Source organism: Dermacentor silvarum, chromosome 8 (genome assembly GCF_013339745.2).
Source record: "Dermacentor silvarum isolate Dsil-2018 chromosome 8, BIME_Dsil_1.4, whole genome shotgun sequence".
NCBI lineage: Eukaryota > Metazoa > Arthropoda > Arachnida > Ixodida > Ixodidae > Dermacentor > Dermacentor silvarum.
In genome coordinates this window covers 156,027,360-156,044,868 of record NC_051161.1, presented here as the reverse complement: position 1 = coordinate 156,044,868, position 17,509 = coordinate 156,027,360, and the positions used below count along the sequence as shown (strand labels likewise).

Here is a 17,509-nt window from a genome sequence, read left to right as displayed (position 1 = left end):
TCGTATGACATTGCTGTGTTGCTATCGCATTCATTGCTTCGCCCTTAGGGCGAAACTGTGACATTTTTTTTGAGGACGTCGTCGCGTAGGTTTTTTTTTTCCATTCAGTGTTTTTTTCGCACATAGCCTGCAAGAGATTAGTATGCCTTGCAGTAACTGATCCATGCCGCGGCATCGACAAAATCACTGTTACGCGCCTGGGTGCCAAACAGGCTATGTTTACGTGAAGGATGGGCCGAAGTTGTCCTTGTTTGGCGTCCCGAAGGATAAAAATAGGCGGAAAGAGGGGGGAAAAGAACCTCCACAGAGCTGACAAGCCCCTGGACGACACGAGCGCAGTATGCGAGCTCCATTTCGAGCCACGTTTTGCGCTCATGTCCACCGCAGTTCCTGATCACTGTGAATTGTCTTTCTTTTTATGGTCTAGTTAGGTCAGTTAGCGAAGGAAACTGCGAGGAAGGTACACTGGCCTCCTTACTGGAAGTTGACTATCTCGAAGCATCATGTGACCGAAATGAGTGCAGTCAAACTGCTGCTAGCGCTACTGCCACAGAGGCCACACAAAACGTGGTACCCCAGCATTGCACGGGCCTGCGGGTTTCAAACGACCATAACCTGCACGTGGCCAGAAGCGATTCGAGGCTCACTTAACACATTGCGGGCTATGTTGCGCGGGAGTGTATTGTCAATTCGAGCACAAAATGCCAAGAATGCATAAAGCTGCTTACTATGACGCCACCAGGCGAAAGTTTTCATGCCCGGCTAACAAACTTTTGTGACCGAGGAGGCCTCCTTTATCCCTCCAGTCAGCTGTATGGCTTCGTGAAAAAGCTAGAGGATCTTTTCACAGAATGCTTCTGTCAGAGTGAGCCACACTCTGACAGCGTTATGGACATGCTGGCAGTTGTTAAGAGTAAGCTCTCCCTCGAAGTTGTCTGCAATGTGCACGCTTTTAGCCTCACAGCTAAAATAATTAGTTTTTACATTGTCACACGTCTGCATTTTTATGTGAAAGGAATTAACTGTGACAAGGCAGGAAAGCGGCAGAGGGCCAAGCAGCTGAAGTTGAACCGTTGCTTATGAGTTGAAGTGCATGAAACAATGGCTTGCTGTACTTGCAAATAAAAGATTTGTGTCAGCAACAGCCCTGTTATCTTCATTTTGCTTACCCTTATATAGCTGTACATAAGCATAGGCCTGAGCCTAATTGTCAAGTGAACTAGTTTTCACTTTTTGTTCAGGCCTCCCTCCATTTCTTTATGGAAAAAAATCAACCTGATTTGATTTAATAAATGTGTGCCAGCGTAATGATTGTTAATAATAAACGCAGAAGGCTACTGTGAAGCATAGAACAACTAAAGTGGAACAATAAAATATTTAAGCCATATATACAAATTCATTTTGCCTAAGCAAAGGCACAAACCTGGTTAGCATGCCTGATTTTTTTTTCAGCCCAGCTGGGTAGTATGTGCGCACTGTTTTCTGTCTGACAAAATTTTACATTAGGTCGACACGGCATGAAACCGTATATTTGGTAACCGTCCCTTTCATTCAAAATTTTCTTTCAGTTTTTTTTACGATTGCTCGATAATTCGGAAAATTCGAAGGCCCCTTCCACATAAGCAAAATCCGTCAGCGACGACCTCTTTGCAAAAAAGGTTTAAGAGTTAGGATAGGCAGCAAATTTCCCAAGAGTTGCCGTCTTGCTTTTCCACAAGGTACTATTATGGCAAATATCATGTGGCCTAAACAAATATAGTGCTTGCTAAAGATATGTAAAGACTCTCAAGTATGTCAAAATTAAAAACAAATAAGAGTGTGAACTGCTTCGAACTGAAACCGACAGAAACGCAAGGAAAATCAAAGCTTCTGCAGGCAAAGCTTCCATTGAAGTTGCCAGTGGCGCCACCTCTTGGATGCGACGCTGACTGCGTCAGAGGAGCGGCTGAGTAAGCCCACTGCCCCCTTCTAGTACACTGTAACCGCACCACCCCAACCCCCTGCGGAGATAGGGTAGATGCTGGCGCCATCGCTCGACAACCGACCGCAACTCAAGGCGCGACGGCTACAATGGGTGAGCGAGCGACGCCGCAGGCATCTTTCCCCGAAGCCAGCGAAGACGGCTGCGCGCGCGCTTGAGCGCTCGCCCACGGCGACCCGTCTGTCTCCTTCTGTTTTTTTTTTTTTTTTTGTTTTGTTTTTTAACCTGGTTTATTGGGCTCCCTGCGTATACTTGCGTTCCTTCTGCACTGAGACAAGACACCACTGCACTATTAGACTACGGCAAGGTGCGAAATTCTGTTTCACAGTCTAAGACGCAATTAGGCTTACGGCACGGGACCGAGACTAAAGACGCAGTTAGCGAAAAACAGCTCGGCCGTCCTGGCGTAGTTCATTTGAGTTAATGAATCGTGCTGGGACATGTTTCCGACGCTTCCTAGGGGATTATTGTAACTTATTTCGGTTCTGTTGAGGCACACTGGCCGCGCAGCGCGCTGTGACGCAGTTAGCGAGAACCAACTCGGCCGTAGTGACACAGTTGTAATGAATCTTAGAGGGACAAGTTTGTGACGTTTTTTGTGGCCCCGCAACAACATATACCTTCTTTCAGTACTCACGCCTGTCGAAAACGCGATGTGCGATTGCCAGGAGTGATAACATGGGAGTGTGTTGCTGGCGCCTGCAGAACGCGCGAAAGATAACGTCGAGGAAGATATCAGAAACTTGCAATTCGAAAATTCCGTCTTCTAGAGGACTGAAAACAGGCTTTGCACCCACGCATTTGTCTTGAGTGCGAGTAGAAGGCATTCTGCGAACGTCTAGCATGGTCCGACTGGGAGCCTCTGTTGCGTCCGTCTCTGTGTATGTACATACGTATCGTCGCGTCGCCCGAGGCCAAGTTTTGGAAACGCGAAGTCGCCCGTGTATTTGTGCTGTCAAAGTGCAGGAAATAATGCCCGGAAATGGGGGAATGCTTGGAAATCAGATGTTTTGATATTTTATGGTATTGTTTGGTATGATTCGTGTATTTTCTACGCCATGCATGTAAAAGCGAATTGCTTTTGTTTGTAATGCCGCCCATTCACCGCTTTCGCACGTTTCGCCTCTGCACGCAGTACTCCCATATCTAAATACCAAATGACACATGCTTGTGACATGCTGTTACATGCTTGTAAATGTAAGATGCTTGTAATTTACTTTTCAGCTGATGCCGTCCGGTGGAGCTTCATGCCGGAACTAGTGCTTATCTGGGAACACAACGTTGAATGAACGCACAAAAAACGCGGAACGAGCTTTTATATAGAGTAAAATGAATATTTCCCCATTTCACAAGGAGTCTTGCGTTCACTTAGTGAAATTGCACGTGGAACAGATTCGATGGGACTTGAAAACATTGTTCGCAATCATTTTTACCAAATAATAAACCGATTCCGCACGAAGACCATGCGCGGTCGGGCAAAAAAAAAAAAAAAAAAGCGCGTCCGGCGTGCCAGCAAGCGTTCAAAATGCGCGCGCCCAAGAGCGAACGGAAGTGATTGATGCCGACCGCTTGGCGCGCTGCCGTCAATTCGGCCGCTGGGCTCTATGGGAGTGTCCGCTCTTGTTGAATTCCTTTCTCCATGGTCAGTCGCTGGGGCGCAGCGTTTGAGTGAGGTAGTGCGCAATGCTATCGTCGGTTTTTTTCATTCCAAGGAAAATGACGGAGCGACTGGAGCAGCGCCACTGCAACAAATTTTGCCAGTAACTGGGCGACAGCCAAGTGGAAACCATTCGGAAGATTCAGACGGCTTTCGGTGACGATGCTATGAGCAGCACACAGATTAAGGTGGCGGTCCTACTCCGGCGGCACGAGCCCCCCGTTTTCAGTACTTTTGGAATAACCGTGGCGGCTCTTCTACTTAGGATATAAAGTTGTGGTATATACCATAAAAAGCTTAATTCTTGTAGATTCCAACTATATATAATATAAGGAAATTGATTAATGTGATTTAGAAATAAATGTTCAAGAACAAGCATGAGATACATGGTTTTTGCGAACTGTGTCCTTGTTTTGACCATATTTAGATTAAACTACCGCACTTACTGCATTGCGGCTTGCTCTGTAGCTTTAGGACATATTTATCTAGTTCCTAGATGTAGCAAAATAATTTTGAATTTTTACTTTTTGGATAATTTGATTTTGAAAATTGCCAAATATCGCAATCCTTTGTTGTAAACAGCCCGGCAACTACATGCTCAAGGAAGCAACATTTTGGATAAAGTAGAGTTCAAGGAATTTCCATTTAGGACGCAAGATTTCCTTCATGTACCTTTATTTGTTTTAAACCGCAGCTTCGTACAGAATTCTAAATAATGCTTAATTTCGGCCGCATTATTTGGAAAACTAATAAAGTTACATTAATTAACTAATTGGATAAAGTTACATGAATAACTAATTGGAAACATTGTAACACTTGTTTGTATTGTTGTATTCCCACCCCTTATGTAATACCCCTACTACGGGGTCTTTAAGGAAATAAAATGAAATGAAATGAAATACGACAACTTCATATCCTAAGTAGAAGAGCCGCCACGGTTGCTCCAAAAGTACTGAAAACGGGGGGCTCGTGCCGCCGGAGTGGGACCGACCGCCACCTTAAGGAGTGGTAGAACTGGTCATAGGCGGAAATTTTTATTTTCCCGGGGGGGGGGGGGGGGGCTGGGGCCTGACCAGGTGTCCGAAGCCCACCCATGTATGCATATAACCTTTAACAACGGTTACACTGGAAACTTCGTGTGACCTCGAAAGATCGTTCACTGAAGTGACGAGCTTTTATGAGTATGACAAGACAAGAGTATAAATGACAAGACCTCAGAGTAGGAGACAATTCAGTTTTACAGCCTGAGTCCCCTCGCACCGCCAAGAGACTGGCTTCTCTTGGTTGAGCCATGCGACAAGCGGTTTCAGTTAAACACGTTAAGGAGATACATGTGTTTTGTGCGTAGCACGTTGCACAAGTACACATCTGTGAAAAAAAATCTATGTAACGCCTTGTAAAAGTTTTAATGCAAACAATACAATCACGAAATATTTTCCTGAGGAAAGGTCAGTTATTGAGAAGATAAGGCATAACATATACAAAAATTAAACGATATATAACAATTTCTGAACACAACTTATGACTAGAATTATTTGCAGAAGTGTAATGTGATTCCATAACGCAATAGTTTCATTACTTGTAAAAGCATGCCTTATGCTACTGGTTTCGATTATTTTCCGGAGGCAGAATAAAGGATTATAGAGTAAAAAATATCAGGTGCCCAAATAAATAAACATAGTAACAAATAAATAAGTAAATAAGACAGCGATATCTCAAAAGTGCGAAAGGACTCAATAGCAAATATAGCAACAGCATAGATTGTGTTATTGAGCGACAAATGCAGCTTATGACGAATAAAAATTAATAAGGAAAATGCACAGCATAGACTAGGGAGGTTTATAAATAGCGGAACCACGCGTCTTTCCTTACCCAAATGGCCTCGCTTTGCTTGAGGTGTTATGTACCCCATTTTCGTTCTTTTGCATAACTTTTTGCGTTGTTTTCTAAGCCAAGTGGTTTGCTATGACTTGTAAGTTGTTGCCTTTCTCTCTCCTATTAAAGACATTTAAAGCAGACAGTTTGCTGTCTGCTGGGATGATTTCGCCATCATTGAACAAGAGTTCATTCGGGCACTTAATCTGGAAATGAAGTCGTCGGCAATCTTAATCAAATTGATTTTGCGGGAGAGTTCTTTGTGGGCGTCAGATGATTGCCAGATGATTGAAACGGGCTTGTCCAGTCGTCGACCGCTAGTACATTTTCAGTCGCCGAAGGTAAGAAAGGACCTCTCCGATGTGGCGACGCATTTCTTGCCGGCGGCTCTGTCTGTCCCTCCCGCGTCCCCCACCCCCACAGCGCATGCGCTTCCCCTCCCCTCTCCTCTCCCACGCTCCCCCCTTTCTCTCCTCTAGGAATCCTATACGGAGCGGCGCATGCGCGTCCCCTCCCCCTCTCTCTCCTCTCTTACGCTCCCCCTCTCTCTCCTCTAGGAATCCGGAGCGGCGCGCACGACAGGTGGTGCGACAGTTGCATACTGTGCTGGGGGCGCCACGGTAGTTCCGCGGTATGAAAATGACGGAGCGCGCGCGCCTCATTCTCTCTCCTGTGCAGCGCCGCGAAGAGCGCTCGGGCCGCTGCCGCGAAACCATCTCCCGCTCAAGCTAACCATTTCCCCGCTGCTTCGCATCCACACATGGTTCCCTTTAGCGGGCGATGGAGTAATTTTTTTAGCTTGGCCGTTTCCGGCAAAAGGTTTCGCAGGTGTTCACCCTTGCCCCCTGTAAACATGTGCGCGACGTCCTCTAATGTGTGCAATGATGCCGGCCTTTGCTGGCATAAAATGCCAATCAGCATATATCTGCAAAATCAGGCGTCCTGGTTCAAGGTCATCACCATAGAGCTATGTTATATATGCTTCGTCTTCCTTCCCTATGGCAAGCTGCTTAATGTGGGACTTATGCTGCCACATATCAGGTGGATACCTGTTGTTTAGCGAAGACAGCACTGTGTCAAGTACTTCATAGAACCTCTGGCGGTACATGTCACTCGCTGATGGAAACACGTGAGCTGAGGAACCTTCATAATAACGGCGTGGCGTCTTTTTTCGCCTAGCAGCTAGAACACACGGCTCCTCAACTTCTACTTTTCCTGCCTCTGCCATACATACGTGGGTCACGCGCTTCATTTTGAAGTTAATCTCCGCCGAGTTCAAGCTTGGGCCATCCGAGATGACTGGGGTCCCTTCGCGTGCGCTGTCTCCCCGCGCGAATAGTGTTATGTTTCCGCTGGTGCTTATACGGTGGAAAATACGCTTCCTTTTCAGCGTCAGACGGGTTCTGGCGAACTACCGATAAGCGAGGTGCTCACTATTGGTTTTGTCGTTGGTTCTCATGCTGTGTTTGTAGCCGGTGCTTATTGCCACATCCGCAGCCGCGGTAGAAGCGAGCTCGACGCCTGTTTTATATTTCTCCTTTTATTGCGACTGCAATTGCATGTATCGACACCCCAGGCAAATTTGCGCTGTCGTCGTCGCTGTGATATTCCGTATAAAGTCCAAAAGTCTTAAGAGTGAGCAACATATACGCTGTGGATGGGAGAAAAAGCGCGTAACACTGAGCCGAAAAGGATGGCGGCTTGGTGGACATTATCTGCCCATACGATCAATATTCTGGTTAGTTGGAAGTCACGTGATCAAATGCGACCATGGGGAGGAGAGCACGGGTCTTCACATCTAGCCCTGCCGCAGCTGCGAATTATTGTGTGCGGTTGAAGCTTACGCGACACATCTTACACCATCACGTCTTAATAGTCATAATTGAAAATACATAATTCTCACGATAGTACAGCTTGTCTTCCATCTCCACCCCAGTGGAAGGGCTGACAGTTTTTTTTTAGATATGTCCCATGCACTTCATAGAAACGATAGGCGTCCGTCGTAAGCATACGTTCGCCCAGACCGTAGGCCACAGGCTGAGAAAAACCATCGACAGACACTTCGTCGCTTCGACTTATTCCTGAATTGAAACTAAGAGCAATATAATAGGAGGTTGAGGCTAACAGCATGGAAGACAACATCGAATTCTAAAACAGCAAAAAATTTAGTTAGAACCGCTTAGGCGTTTGTCCGTTGTTTCATCTCGCGTGGATAACAATAACAACAACAACAACAACAACAACAACAACAATAATAATAATAATAATAATAATAATAATAATAATAATAATAATAATAATAATCCGCTGCCCTATGAGTTACAGAAAGCTCAAATTAAAAGAATGATGATGATGATGATATAAGTTGTTTTATGGCGCAAGGGCCAGCTATGGCCAAAGAGCGCCAAGGCGTGGTGTACTGAGTGAGTAATGATATGATCAATGACAGTGGGTAGGTGTAGGGTGGCTGTAAAGGGGCCTAAAATCCTGCGCACTAAAGGTGCGTAACACAGACAAATTTATTAAAATCATGACAATGACGTGATAGGGGCGCAATGAATATAATATAGTATAAAAACTTGTAAGAGATACAAGGCATTACTGCCTCACAGAGACCCTTAGAAGCAAGGGCCTGGAGGAGAGTGCATTTCAAATATGCGGTCGCAGCAGCGTCCTCTGAAAGAGGATGCCGCTACGAATCTCTCGGGCGAAGAACTTGCAAAATGTCGACGTCGCTTGAAAAGGCTAAAACTGAATCGTTCTGAAATATCGGGTCGTTATGTAAAAACATCGCTTGATGAAGGGGTATATTCTCTTTATAGGCTTGAACAAAGTGCTTTTTTCGTTCAGGTAATATTATTGGACACTGTACTATGATGTGAAGTACAGTAAGTGCTTCCCCACATATAGTACAGGTCGGGGGTTCGCCTCCAGACAACAGGTAATTATGTGTGCCGTAAGTGTGTCCTATTCTGAGCCTACAGAATAGGACATCATTTCTTAAAAGAAAATCTATAGAAATGGTCAAAACACATCAATGACAAATTTGATGGTTGTCAGGGACGGACACCAATGAAAAGTCACGGAAACACAGCCTATATCAGACATTAAGCAGAAGTTCGTAGCAGAGCATTTATTTTACTGCCTTCCCCAGCAGCGCACGCCCAATACAATTATGCACAAAAACTACTCATTGCACTTTCATATAACCAATCAGAGCGAGCCACAAATATATAAGCATGCGCTATCTTCGGCTGTTAGTTGTGGCCTGTGTTCAATAAGCCGGAACAGCGCATTCCACCGCTTACCCGCGCCAGCTCGAGCGGCGCAGATATACATAATTATGTTCGTAAGGCTGCTACCCCCTATTGGAGAATTTCCTTCTTACATCGGCAGCTGCAATAGCGTTTTAGGTTTTGTGAATCAACTTACGCTTACTATTGGCGCAAGTACTGAAGTTCGCACATTTGCGCGCCTTTTTTCGACTACACTGCAGATCTCGTCTTTACAGCGGCGGGCATCGCAAGCTTGCTCATCTTATGAATAGTTTCAATTTCGTGAATACGCTTTTTTCGTAAGATTTTTCTTACGGCAAAGTTTGTTCGTACGTTTGCTTAGTGAATTCCTCCCCCGATTTGCAATATCAGTTGGTTTCTACACTAAGAAATCGCCAGTGACAAGAGACCGCCTTGGCGGCACTCGAACTACCTCGTGAGAAAGTCTATACATGACCACGTGCGCATCCGAGTACTCACATGACCCGGCGCATGATCTTCAGCAAGTTCTTGACCACCAGCGCCCTCACGCGAAGACAGCTTCGCACGGGTCCCCAGTTGGCCCACGTGAGCAGCGACTCCGGCACAGGGCACGGCTGCACGGGCGTGCCAGGGGCCAGGCGCGGGCGCCGCAGTGGCTCGGGCTTCGAGTGCACAGTCTCGCTGACTGGCTGCGGCTTTTCGGGGACCGGCTGTGGCTTCTCGGGCGTCGCCTTCTGCTTTTCGGCGATTGGCGGCGCCTGTTTTTCGGCGGGCGGAGGTAGAAAGTCTAGCGCCTGGCACACCTGCGGCGAGCACAGAGCGTGTTTCGTGCGGTTATATATACTTACAGCGCGCGTCATCGATGTTTAACTGTTGCACGAGCCATGGATCTGCTACATCTGCAGCCTCTGCTTGCAGAAGTGGCACCATATGCACCTCTTGTGAAAGGGGATTCAGACGCTCTATAGACTATCTACGCTCACCTTACTTCCGTACAAATTTAGGTTAACAGAGTATATAGCTACAGAGTTACTATACAATAATCTAGGCGCGCTCTGCACGGTGGTTAAAAGTGAAAGTGTCTACAGCCTATAAGTGCTTTTAGACCGTTTGTAAAATTCGAAAACTTTTTTTTTACAGATGGACAGCATCTTTTGCAAGATGTACTCTTGTGCTTACTTCTCTGTCTGAAGGCAATCTTGTCGATAGGCGTCCGTGTGGACACGGCTGGACCCGCGTTTTCATGTATGGTCTCACATATGTGCCTAAAGTTGTTGAAATGAAAGAAAAATAATAAAGACGACCTGCTACCGACATTTCCGTGAGTTGAATGAGGCTCATTTTTCCGAACTGAAATATATAACAACTGAAAAGGTAGCTGACCTATAGAGAGTTTCATTAGCATACTTCTTTTTCTCAACGCGCTCGGCGTAATTCTGTAACGTCAATTACGAATTCACTAACCAAACTGCAATACCAGTTATCACGATGAAGAATGTTCATTACCGCAACAGCCACAATAGACCTTACTAGAATTTACCTACAATTTACCTAGAATACCTACAATAGACCTTACAATCAAGTTTGCTCGTAAATTCCGGGGTTTTACATGCCAGAACCACGATATTATTCTGGGGCACGTCGCAGTGGGGGACTCGGGTATAATTTTGACCACCTAGGTTTCTTTAAAGTGAAACCAATGCATGGTACACAGGAATGCTAACGGTTTTTGCGGCAGTGTTCACCTATGCCTTCGCTTTATATTGCCACACAACTATATGGAAAGTGTATCTCGGACGTTTATATCACACTTCAATGCACGACCATGGTGAACGGAGGATGGAGTTTTTTTCTTAGTTTTTGTTAACTGTTTTTCTTTCAGCAGCAACTGGAGCGAAATACCTGACGCAGTGAAATCTGCTTCTCGCAAATAGTCTATGTGCGGCTACTATATTCACAATAACAGAGAACTCGGTCATGCTTCGTTTATGCTCAAGGGCTAATGGATTGAACGTAACCAGGCCGGGTGGGTAAGGGCTAAGTTTGACCGGACCAGAGCATGGTACTTTCTGGCTCGGCCAGGGCCCGGGAAAAAAAGGCCTGGGCGGTGCTCTATTGCGGATACCCTGTTAATAATTCTCCTAGATAAACTTGCCGTTTGCGCAGCTTCAAGACGGTGACAAGTAATCAAACTCTTGTTCCCCTGCCACGAGCTACTCGACAGGATATATAGGGTGTCCCAGCTACGTTAGCCAAGCTGGTCAAAGAAAAAAATGATGAAAAAAACCACGGTGCAAGACATGATTTTAAGACCTACGATGTTCGGTTGATAGAACGCTTATGACTAAACACCGTAGATCTTATAATGGTATCGTGCACCATGTCGTTTAAATCTCTTTTTCTTTTGAAAAGCTTGGCTACACACGGTATAGCTTAGTCTTTTACATATTAATTCACAATTCTCTTCTTAGGCTTTGCCAATTACGGTCTTCAATTATTTGGTGTAAGCAATCTTCAGCGTTGCTGAACAGGAAAGTGTCGTCTGCAAACGGCAGGTTAGTGAGATAATGCCCGTTGATCATCGCCCCCAATCATTCCCAACTGAAAAGCAAACATGCAGCTGTGGTGGGCTCAAGAAAAATTCCGGAGTCAGTACTTTTGATTTCTCTGCTCCGCCGAATTGTATGGGGCACGCGTCGTGCCCAACCATCCAAAGTGCGCTGCAATCACCGTGGCAGACCATTTCCATAAATGGCACGGTAGCTTTCCTGCGATGTAGCATACCCAGAACATGACGGGCCACAAATTGTTGAAACGGAGGATACCGGTGTTGCCAGTGAGTTTGTATTCAAGCAATGCTTCTTTCCAGCGCTCAATATTAACTGGTGTGCAGTAAGCTACGTGTGTTTTGCTGTTAGCCGTCGTTCTTCGTGATGAGCACGTCCGCAATATTTTGGACATGCAAACATGCAGTTTTGAAAACGGTAAAACAACTCGTATCCAGCGTTCAAACGGTTGGATGCGACGGGCGAATGCTCGGACGGCTCCGTCTGGGCGTGTAACGGTCGCCCAGAGCCGAGGATGTCACGTGCCTTGAGGTAGGAATTTGCCAGTGTGGCCGCCCCGTACATCTCCATGAGCTCGGTCGGCGGCCGCTCACACCAGATCTTGCCGTTCTTCATCACGCCCACCTGCGCAAAGATTGAAGCGTGTTTGACGGAGAAGGCCCAACTGCACTCGCGTCGAGTTTTCACATGCCTTTGGCGGAGGTGACGTTAATACTTGGAGTCGGTTCCATCATCAATCGTGCCTACGCTTCTTTTCCTTTGCATAAGAACATTACTCCTGTCAGCAAAGTACGTGGAACTGTTCATTAAGAAATTTTGGCAGCCGTGATGCTTACTTTCTCACGCCGAGTATTTAATTCATTCATTGATTTATTGCAACGGCTGTACGTTTCGTTCATTCGACATTTCCACAAAACCAAAGACAAATGTTCTTCGTGATTTTCTCCGTAGTCCACAGGCCAAATATTTCCTAAGTAATTTTTAGGAAAGAATTTATCAGCAAAATAATACCGACCCACAACGAGGTAAATTTGACGGACATTTATTTTCTTTAACGCAGAGGTGAGAAGTAAATGAATTCGCAAGCGCTGCACCGCTGGAATGAAGTAGCGTAGCACACTTGAGATAGACATCAGTTAACCTGGCAAGCAGAATGCGTGCCATGGGTGGAAGGCATCTCCTGCTCCATGCAACGTTCAAGGCGGACAGGGGAGATCCGGCAGCACACCGAGTTCCGAAGCAGTATCCATCCCAAGTAAAGCCACACCTTTGAAACCAAGTCGGACGCCAACCAGGGATTAAACGCGGCGAGCCAAAGCGAAAATTTCTGATTATGCCAATTGCAACACGCTGGCTATAAGTCCACAGATTGGCGCCTCTTTAGTTCTTGACCTGTAAACGTCATTAAAAGGGCCCTGCAATGCATTTTCTTCAAACACGATTACACAGTAAAATGAGCGCTATAGATTTCAATTAATGAGCATACCCCCCCCAAATACTGTAAAGAACACAATGTTTACTGTCCGCATTGCTCCTCAATAGAGCATTTGTCTTGCGCTGGGCCGGCGCTGGCAGGAAGGCTCTGCCTATCGCTACTTCCTTATCCTTTCCACGATGCACTTACGGCAACTTTTCTTCAAGGTTGGCTTCTGACAAAAGTGTACAAGAGCGACCAAGGAGTGGTGATAGGATGGGCTGGTCTCGCCAACAACCGCCGCTTCCCAGTTTGGCAGAAGATTGGAGGAGCGTGCGTGCGTGCGTGTGTGCTCAGGAATAACTCGAGCCACGGTATATGGCCGTGGCCATATGGCCAAGCCAAGGCTGGTCTATAGTGATGCGGGCGGTCAGCGCAGCAGCAGAGAACGAGCAATATTACGTGCAAGAACGCAGGGCTTCACAGTGGCCAAGGTTGCCACCGACCGCGACGAAGGGCTACCGGAGCGCCAACTGGACGTCGAGGCCGAGCTGCACAACAGCTAATTGTTGGGGGAAAAGAAGGGGTCAGCGAAAGCAGATCTGTGTGATGTGCCTCGTGGAAGGTACTGGATACTGACACGTGATAGACAAAGTCTGGTTTAAGGCAGAGGCGCGGACTCGCGACGGTGACAGTGTTCACGGACGCTGGTGACGCAGCCGACAGATAATAGAGCTATAGGAGGATCACGCAGGGAACAATATCGGACAGTAACCGACAGGCCGGTTACTGTCGTCCGTCAGTGGGCAGGAACACGAGGCATGATTGGGTGGAGCCATCCTGCGGAGGACCTGAACAACGCGTGATGCTGGGGCGGGCAGACTTTGCATAGTCCAGAATGCGGCAACCAGCCCAGTGTCGCGGCTGTCGACCTCTGTCGCCGGTTGCGAATCAACCATGCACGGTGGCGGGTGGAAGGTTGCCCGTTTGCTGCCGAGCATCGAAGGAAGCGGGCAAGTACGCCATCTGTGTACGCGCAATCAGAGCCGACGGACGAGAGACCAGGGGATCGAAGGCGAGAGTGGAAGGGATCGCGACGTACGCAATAAATCGATACCGCCTCGCGCCATACAGGGTGCCCCTTAACTATCAAGCACCAAGATTTTTTTTAAAAAAGGAGCGTTAATCGAAGAAAACCTAGTGCAGATCGTTTCCAGTACAATGGAGTAGCCGGCAGTAATTTTTCGTTATGGGTGTTTAATTAGTTAATTGTAATTGATTATCTAACTCGAGAGGTTCTGTCCTAATTATCAAAATGTCAATGAGAAAATTGTAGAGCAGCATGAAAAACTACCCGATACAGCTTTCTGTTGCTCTATACGTGCTACATAAGTGTTTTTTTTTTTTCGAGAGTGAAAGAAGCCCGCGAATAAACGGAAAATTGCCGCGCGACTGGCCGTTCGAGGCACTTTGCGTGCGTGTATACGCGGGCTGCTTTCACGTTCGAAAAAAAAACAAAAAACACTGTAATGTAGCACGTATAGAGCAACAGAAAGCTGTATCGGGAGTTTTTTTATGCTGCTATACAACTTTTCTCATTGACACTTTTCATATAGTTATAATATTTGAGAACTTGAATAATTAGGACTAGCTATGTAATTAGGCGGAATGCAAAAAATAATCTGAGTATCTTGAGGCGACGGCAAACAATATTACATTGGTTCTGTCCAGCTAGCTATGCGGCACTTGCATATTTTTAAATCTTGGTGCATGATAGTCGGGACACCCTGTATGTGCAGTATACTGCCTTTAGATACGTCACACAGACGACACCGTTCTAAGCTAACAGATGCACGTGGGACGAGATTTTTCACAATATACGTAGGAAAATAACCTATCAGTGCCTCGAATGAAGCCCATGCTCCTCTGGCAGCATTTGTGATGAGGCCTTAGCGGCGGCACATCCCAATCAGCGCTCGCCTCTTGAACTATACGTTGCCCAAATTGAAACTATCGCGACAGTCCGGTGCCACTGAGAAAATGACTACAGAGCATTGCGCGATCGGAGTAGCGGGTAGCGGCACGAGGACTGTTAAGGGTTTCTGCGTTATTTGAAATAAAGGCAGTGTGGTAGAAGGCAACTCTGAGTGGCACCAGAGACACTTGCAGGCGACCCACAACCACTTCTCCCATCATCAAAAACTGCGCAGACCCCCTCGTTGAAATCGGTTATTGGCCGACACTTCTCTGATTAGAAGGTAGATCATGCAGCATTAGGAGGAAATAAAACTGAATGCCGACCAATGACGTCTGCTTAAAGCTTAAAAAAAACATTCAATCGCGATTTTTTAACGACCTTTAACCACGTCTTCTTTCAGTTCCTTCTGAACCTTTCTGACGAGCGCTCAATTTCAATCGCAATATGAAACTGCCTGCTGCTCACCATGGCGGCTTTCGCGATCTCCTCGATGAAGTGCGTGGTGACGAGGAGCGTGACGCCATCCTCCTCGGACAGCACGAGGAAGTAGCGCCAAATGGCCTCGCGCAGCACCGGGTCCAGACCCACGGTGGGCTCGTCCAGGATGAGGAAAGGCGGCTGGTGCATCAGCGCCACCGCCAGGGACACGCGGCGCTGCTGGCCGCCGCTGCAGCGCGCATGCGTCAAACATGCCGTCGGCGCATAAGATTAGACGTGGCGAACGTATTGCCACGAGTTAGTATATAACAACATGGCTGTGCCCCTGTGGTTACCAGTTTGAATGCATGGGTGCTATAGGGAGTTCTTCCTCTAGAGTTCGTTATATTGTGACGGAGGCGACATGTAGGCGAAGGATATATTAAAGAACGCTAGAGCAAGAGAAGATGTCTGGTCCGGCCCACTTTCAAGCATCTTCTTTGTCGTCCTCGTCGCTCTGCCAAGCCTCGTGTTCATCCATGTACGGATCGCTCCGTAACATCACTCTCCGGCGGCGGAAGCGCCATCCTGGCGCTTGCTATGAAGCCGAGGATCTCGTAGAGGAATGTGGCTTCAGCCGGGAAACATGAACATCAGTTGGTAGCGAGGAGGTCGAAGAAACAGGGCCCAGGAGTACACTCTTATAATTGACGTCACCGAGTTGACGCAGCACCTTGTAGGGTCCGGTGTAACGTGAGAGGAGCTTCTCTGATAGGTCAACGCGGCGGCATGGCGACCATAAGAGGACCAGAGAGCCAGGCGTGAAGTGCACGCTTCTGTGTCGACTGTCGTAACGGGACTTCACCTCGCCACCTGACATCATATTTCTCCAAGAACCCGCTCAACTTATTACTCTCACTGGATACACTGTTTTTGGCTCTCACCCTACTCACCTCACCTATAAACCTGTAAAGACCTCACAGCGATCGAAGTAGCGAACACTACATCCTATCTCACTATTCCACATCCTCCGGAACCTCTCCTACCCCGGGAGAAGAAGAAGACGACCGAGGCGTGCAGACGTGCTTCGCATCGGCTCCGTGACTTTTGGAATTTTCCAAGCGCCCAAAATTTCCTGGCGCCGCTGGGATCAGCGGAATATCTTCGTAAACATCAAGGCGACTCAGCGAAACCACACCTTCGGTGAGCCGCAGTTTTTACGACCAACGAGCGCCCCATTCGTTCGGCCACGCCGACAGGAGGGTTAGCCCTAACGCCCAACGCTGGCGTGCGGGAGGCCGGGGACCCACAAGCAGCCGCCGCATCGTCGGTGAGCTGCGGAGGCGACCCAACCCGCAACGCTACGATCGCCCGAAACCCAGGCACCATGGCCCATCAGCCCACCACCACGGAAACTATGGAAATTGCATCGGAGAGTCACCCGACACACCTGCCTGACGAGGCCCTGCACGGGCCGTCTGCGGTTCTCTCTGAGCAGCTCCACCATCAAGAATCCCAGTGGCAAACGGTCGTTTCCCTTCATCGGAAACGCCGCCTGCAAAAACAACAAACCCCGGGTAAGCAGGACCCAGTCGGGCAAACCGCGGCATCGAAAACCCAGGCGTCAGCCACCGACGCGAAACCCAGTTCGCCAGCTACCTGCGAGGAGCGTGGAGCCCGAACACCCATTTCTGAAGACGCGACTGCAAGGAGCAGGCCTCGCCGACGCGCGCCTCCGCTCCCGCGCACCGACATGAAAATCATCATCCGCCCGGCCCCGGGCCTCATACTTCGAAAACTACAGACCCATCAAGTGGCCAGGGCGATCGTCCAAGCCACCGGAGGGGCGCCGACCTGCAAGGGGGACGATTTCATCACCCGCCTGCGACCCGGCTCGAATATCATCATCGTGAGCACCCCTCACGAGGGTACGGCGGCCACCCTCATGAAAATTATGAGCCTCACGTTCCACGGACGATCACACCCTGTGAAGGTGTATCTATCAACACCCGAGGACCTGCTTAAAGGTGTCGTACACGGCATCGACGTAGGCACCAGCGAAGAAGAGCTTATGGCGAATCTTCGAGTCCGCACACATGGAGTCCGCATCGTGCGGGCCCGTATGCTTGGTCAATCTCAGACAGCCCTGCTCCACTTTGAGGGACCCCAGGTGCCTAGATTTGTGTACTTCTACGGAGGGGAGATGCCTTGCCGAGACTACCAGCCGACAAGGCAGTTCTGCCCCATCTGCAGAACCACCGGACATCGACCAGACGTCTGCCCCAACCCACCGGTTCGCGCGTGCAATACCTGCAACCACCCTAACCCAGAAGCCGGTCACACTTGTGTTCCGAAGTGCGCCC

General features: G+C 48.0%; 2 protein-coding genes across 2 annotated transcripts in view; both read right to left on the bottom strand.

Moving 5' to 3' along the window:
• LOC119462519 (ABC transporter G family member 20-like) overlaps positions 1-9,489 on the bottom strand; it is a 62,316-nt gene extending 52,827 nt beyond the window's left edge. The window contains exon 1 of the mRNA XM_049672175.1: positions 9,269-9,489. Within this exon, the coding sequence (XP_049528132.1) occupies positions 9,269-9,282 (14 nt within the window). The 5' untranslated portion in view covers positions 9,283-9,489. The remainder of the gene's footprint in view (positions 1-9,268) is intronic.
• LOC125947744 (ABC transporter G family member 23-like) lies at positions 9,288-16,835 on the bottom strand. Its single transcript, XM_049673017.1, has 6 exons — positions 16,806-16,835; positions 16,601-16,701; positions 15,195-15,396; positions 11,863-11,961; positions 9,356-9,573; positions 9,288-9,297 (listed from the first exon to the last, which is right to left on the bottom strand). Exons 1-6 carry the CDS (start codon positions 16,833-16,835, stop codon positions 9,288-9,290), a joined length of 660 nt encoding a protein of 219 aa, XP_049528974.1.
• Positions 16,836-17,509: the final 674 nt, after the last annotated feature.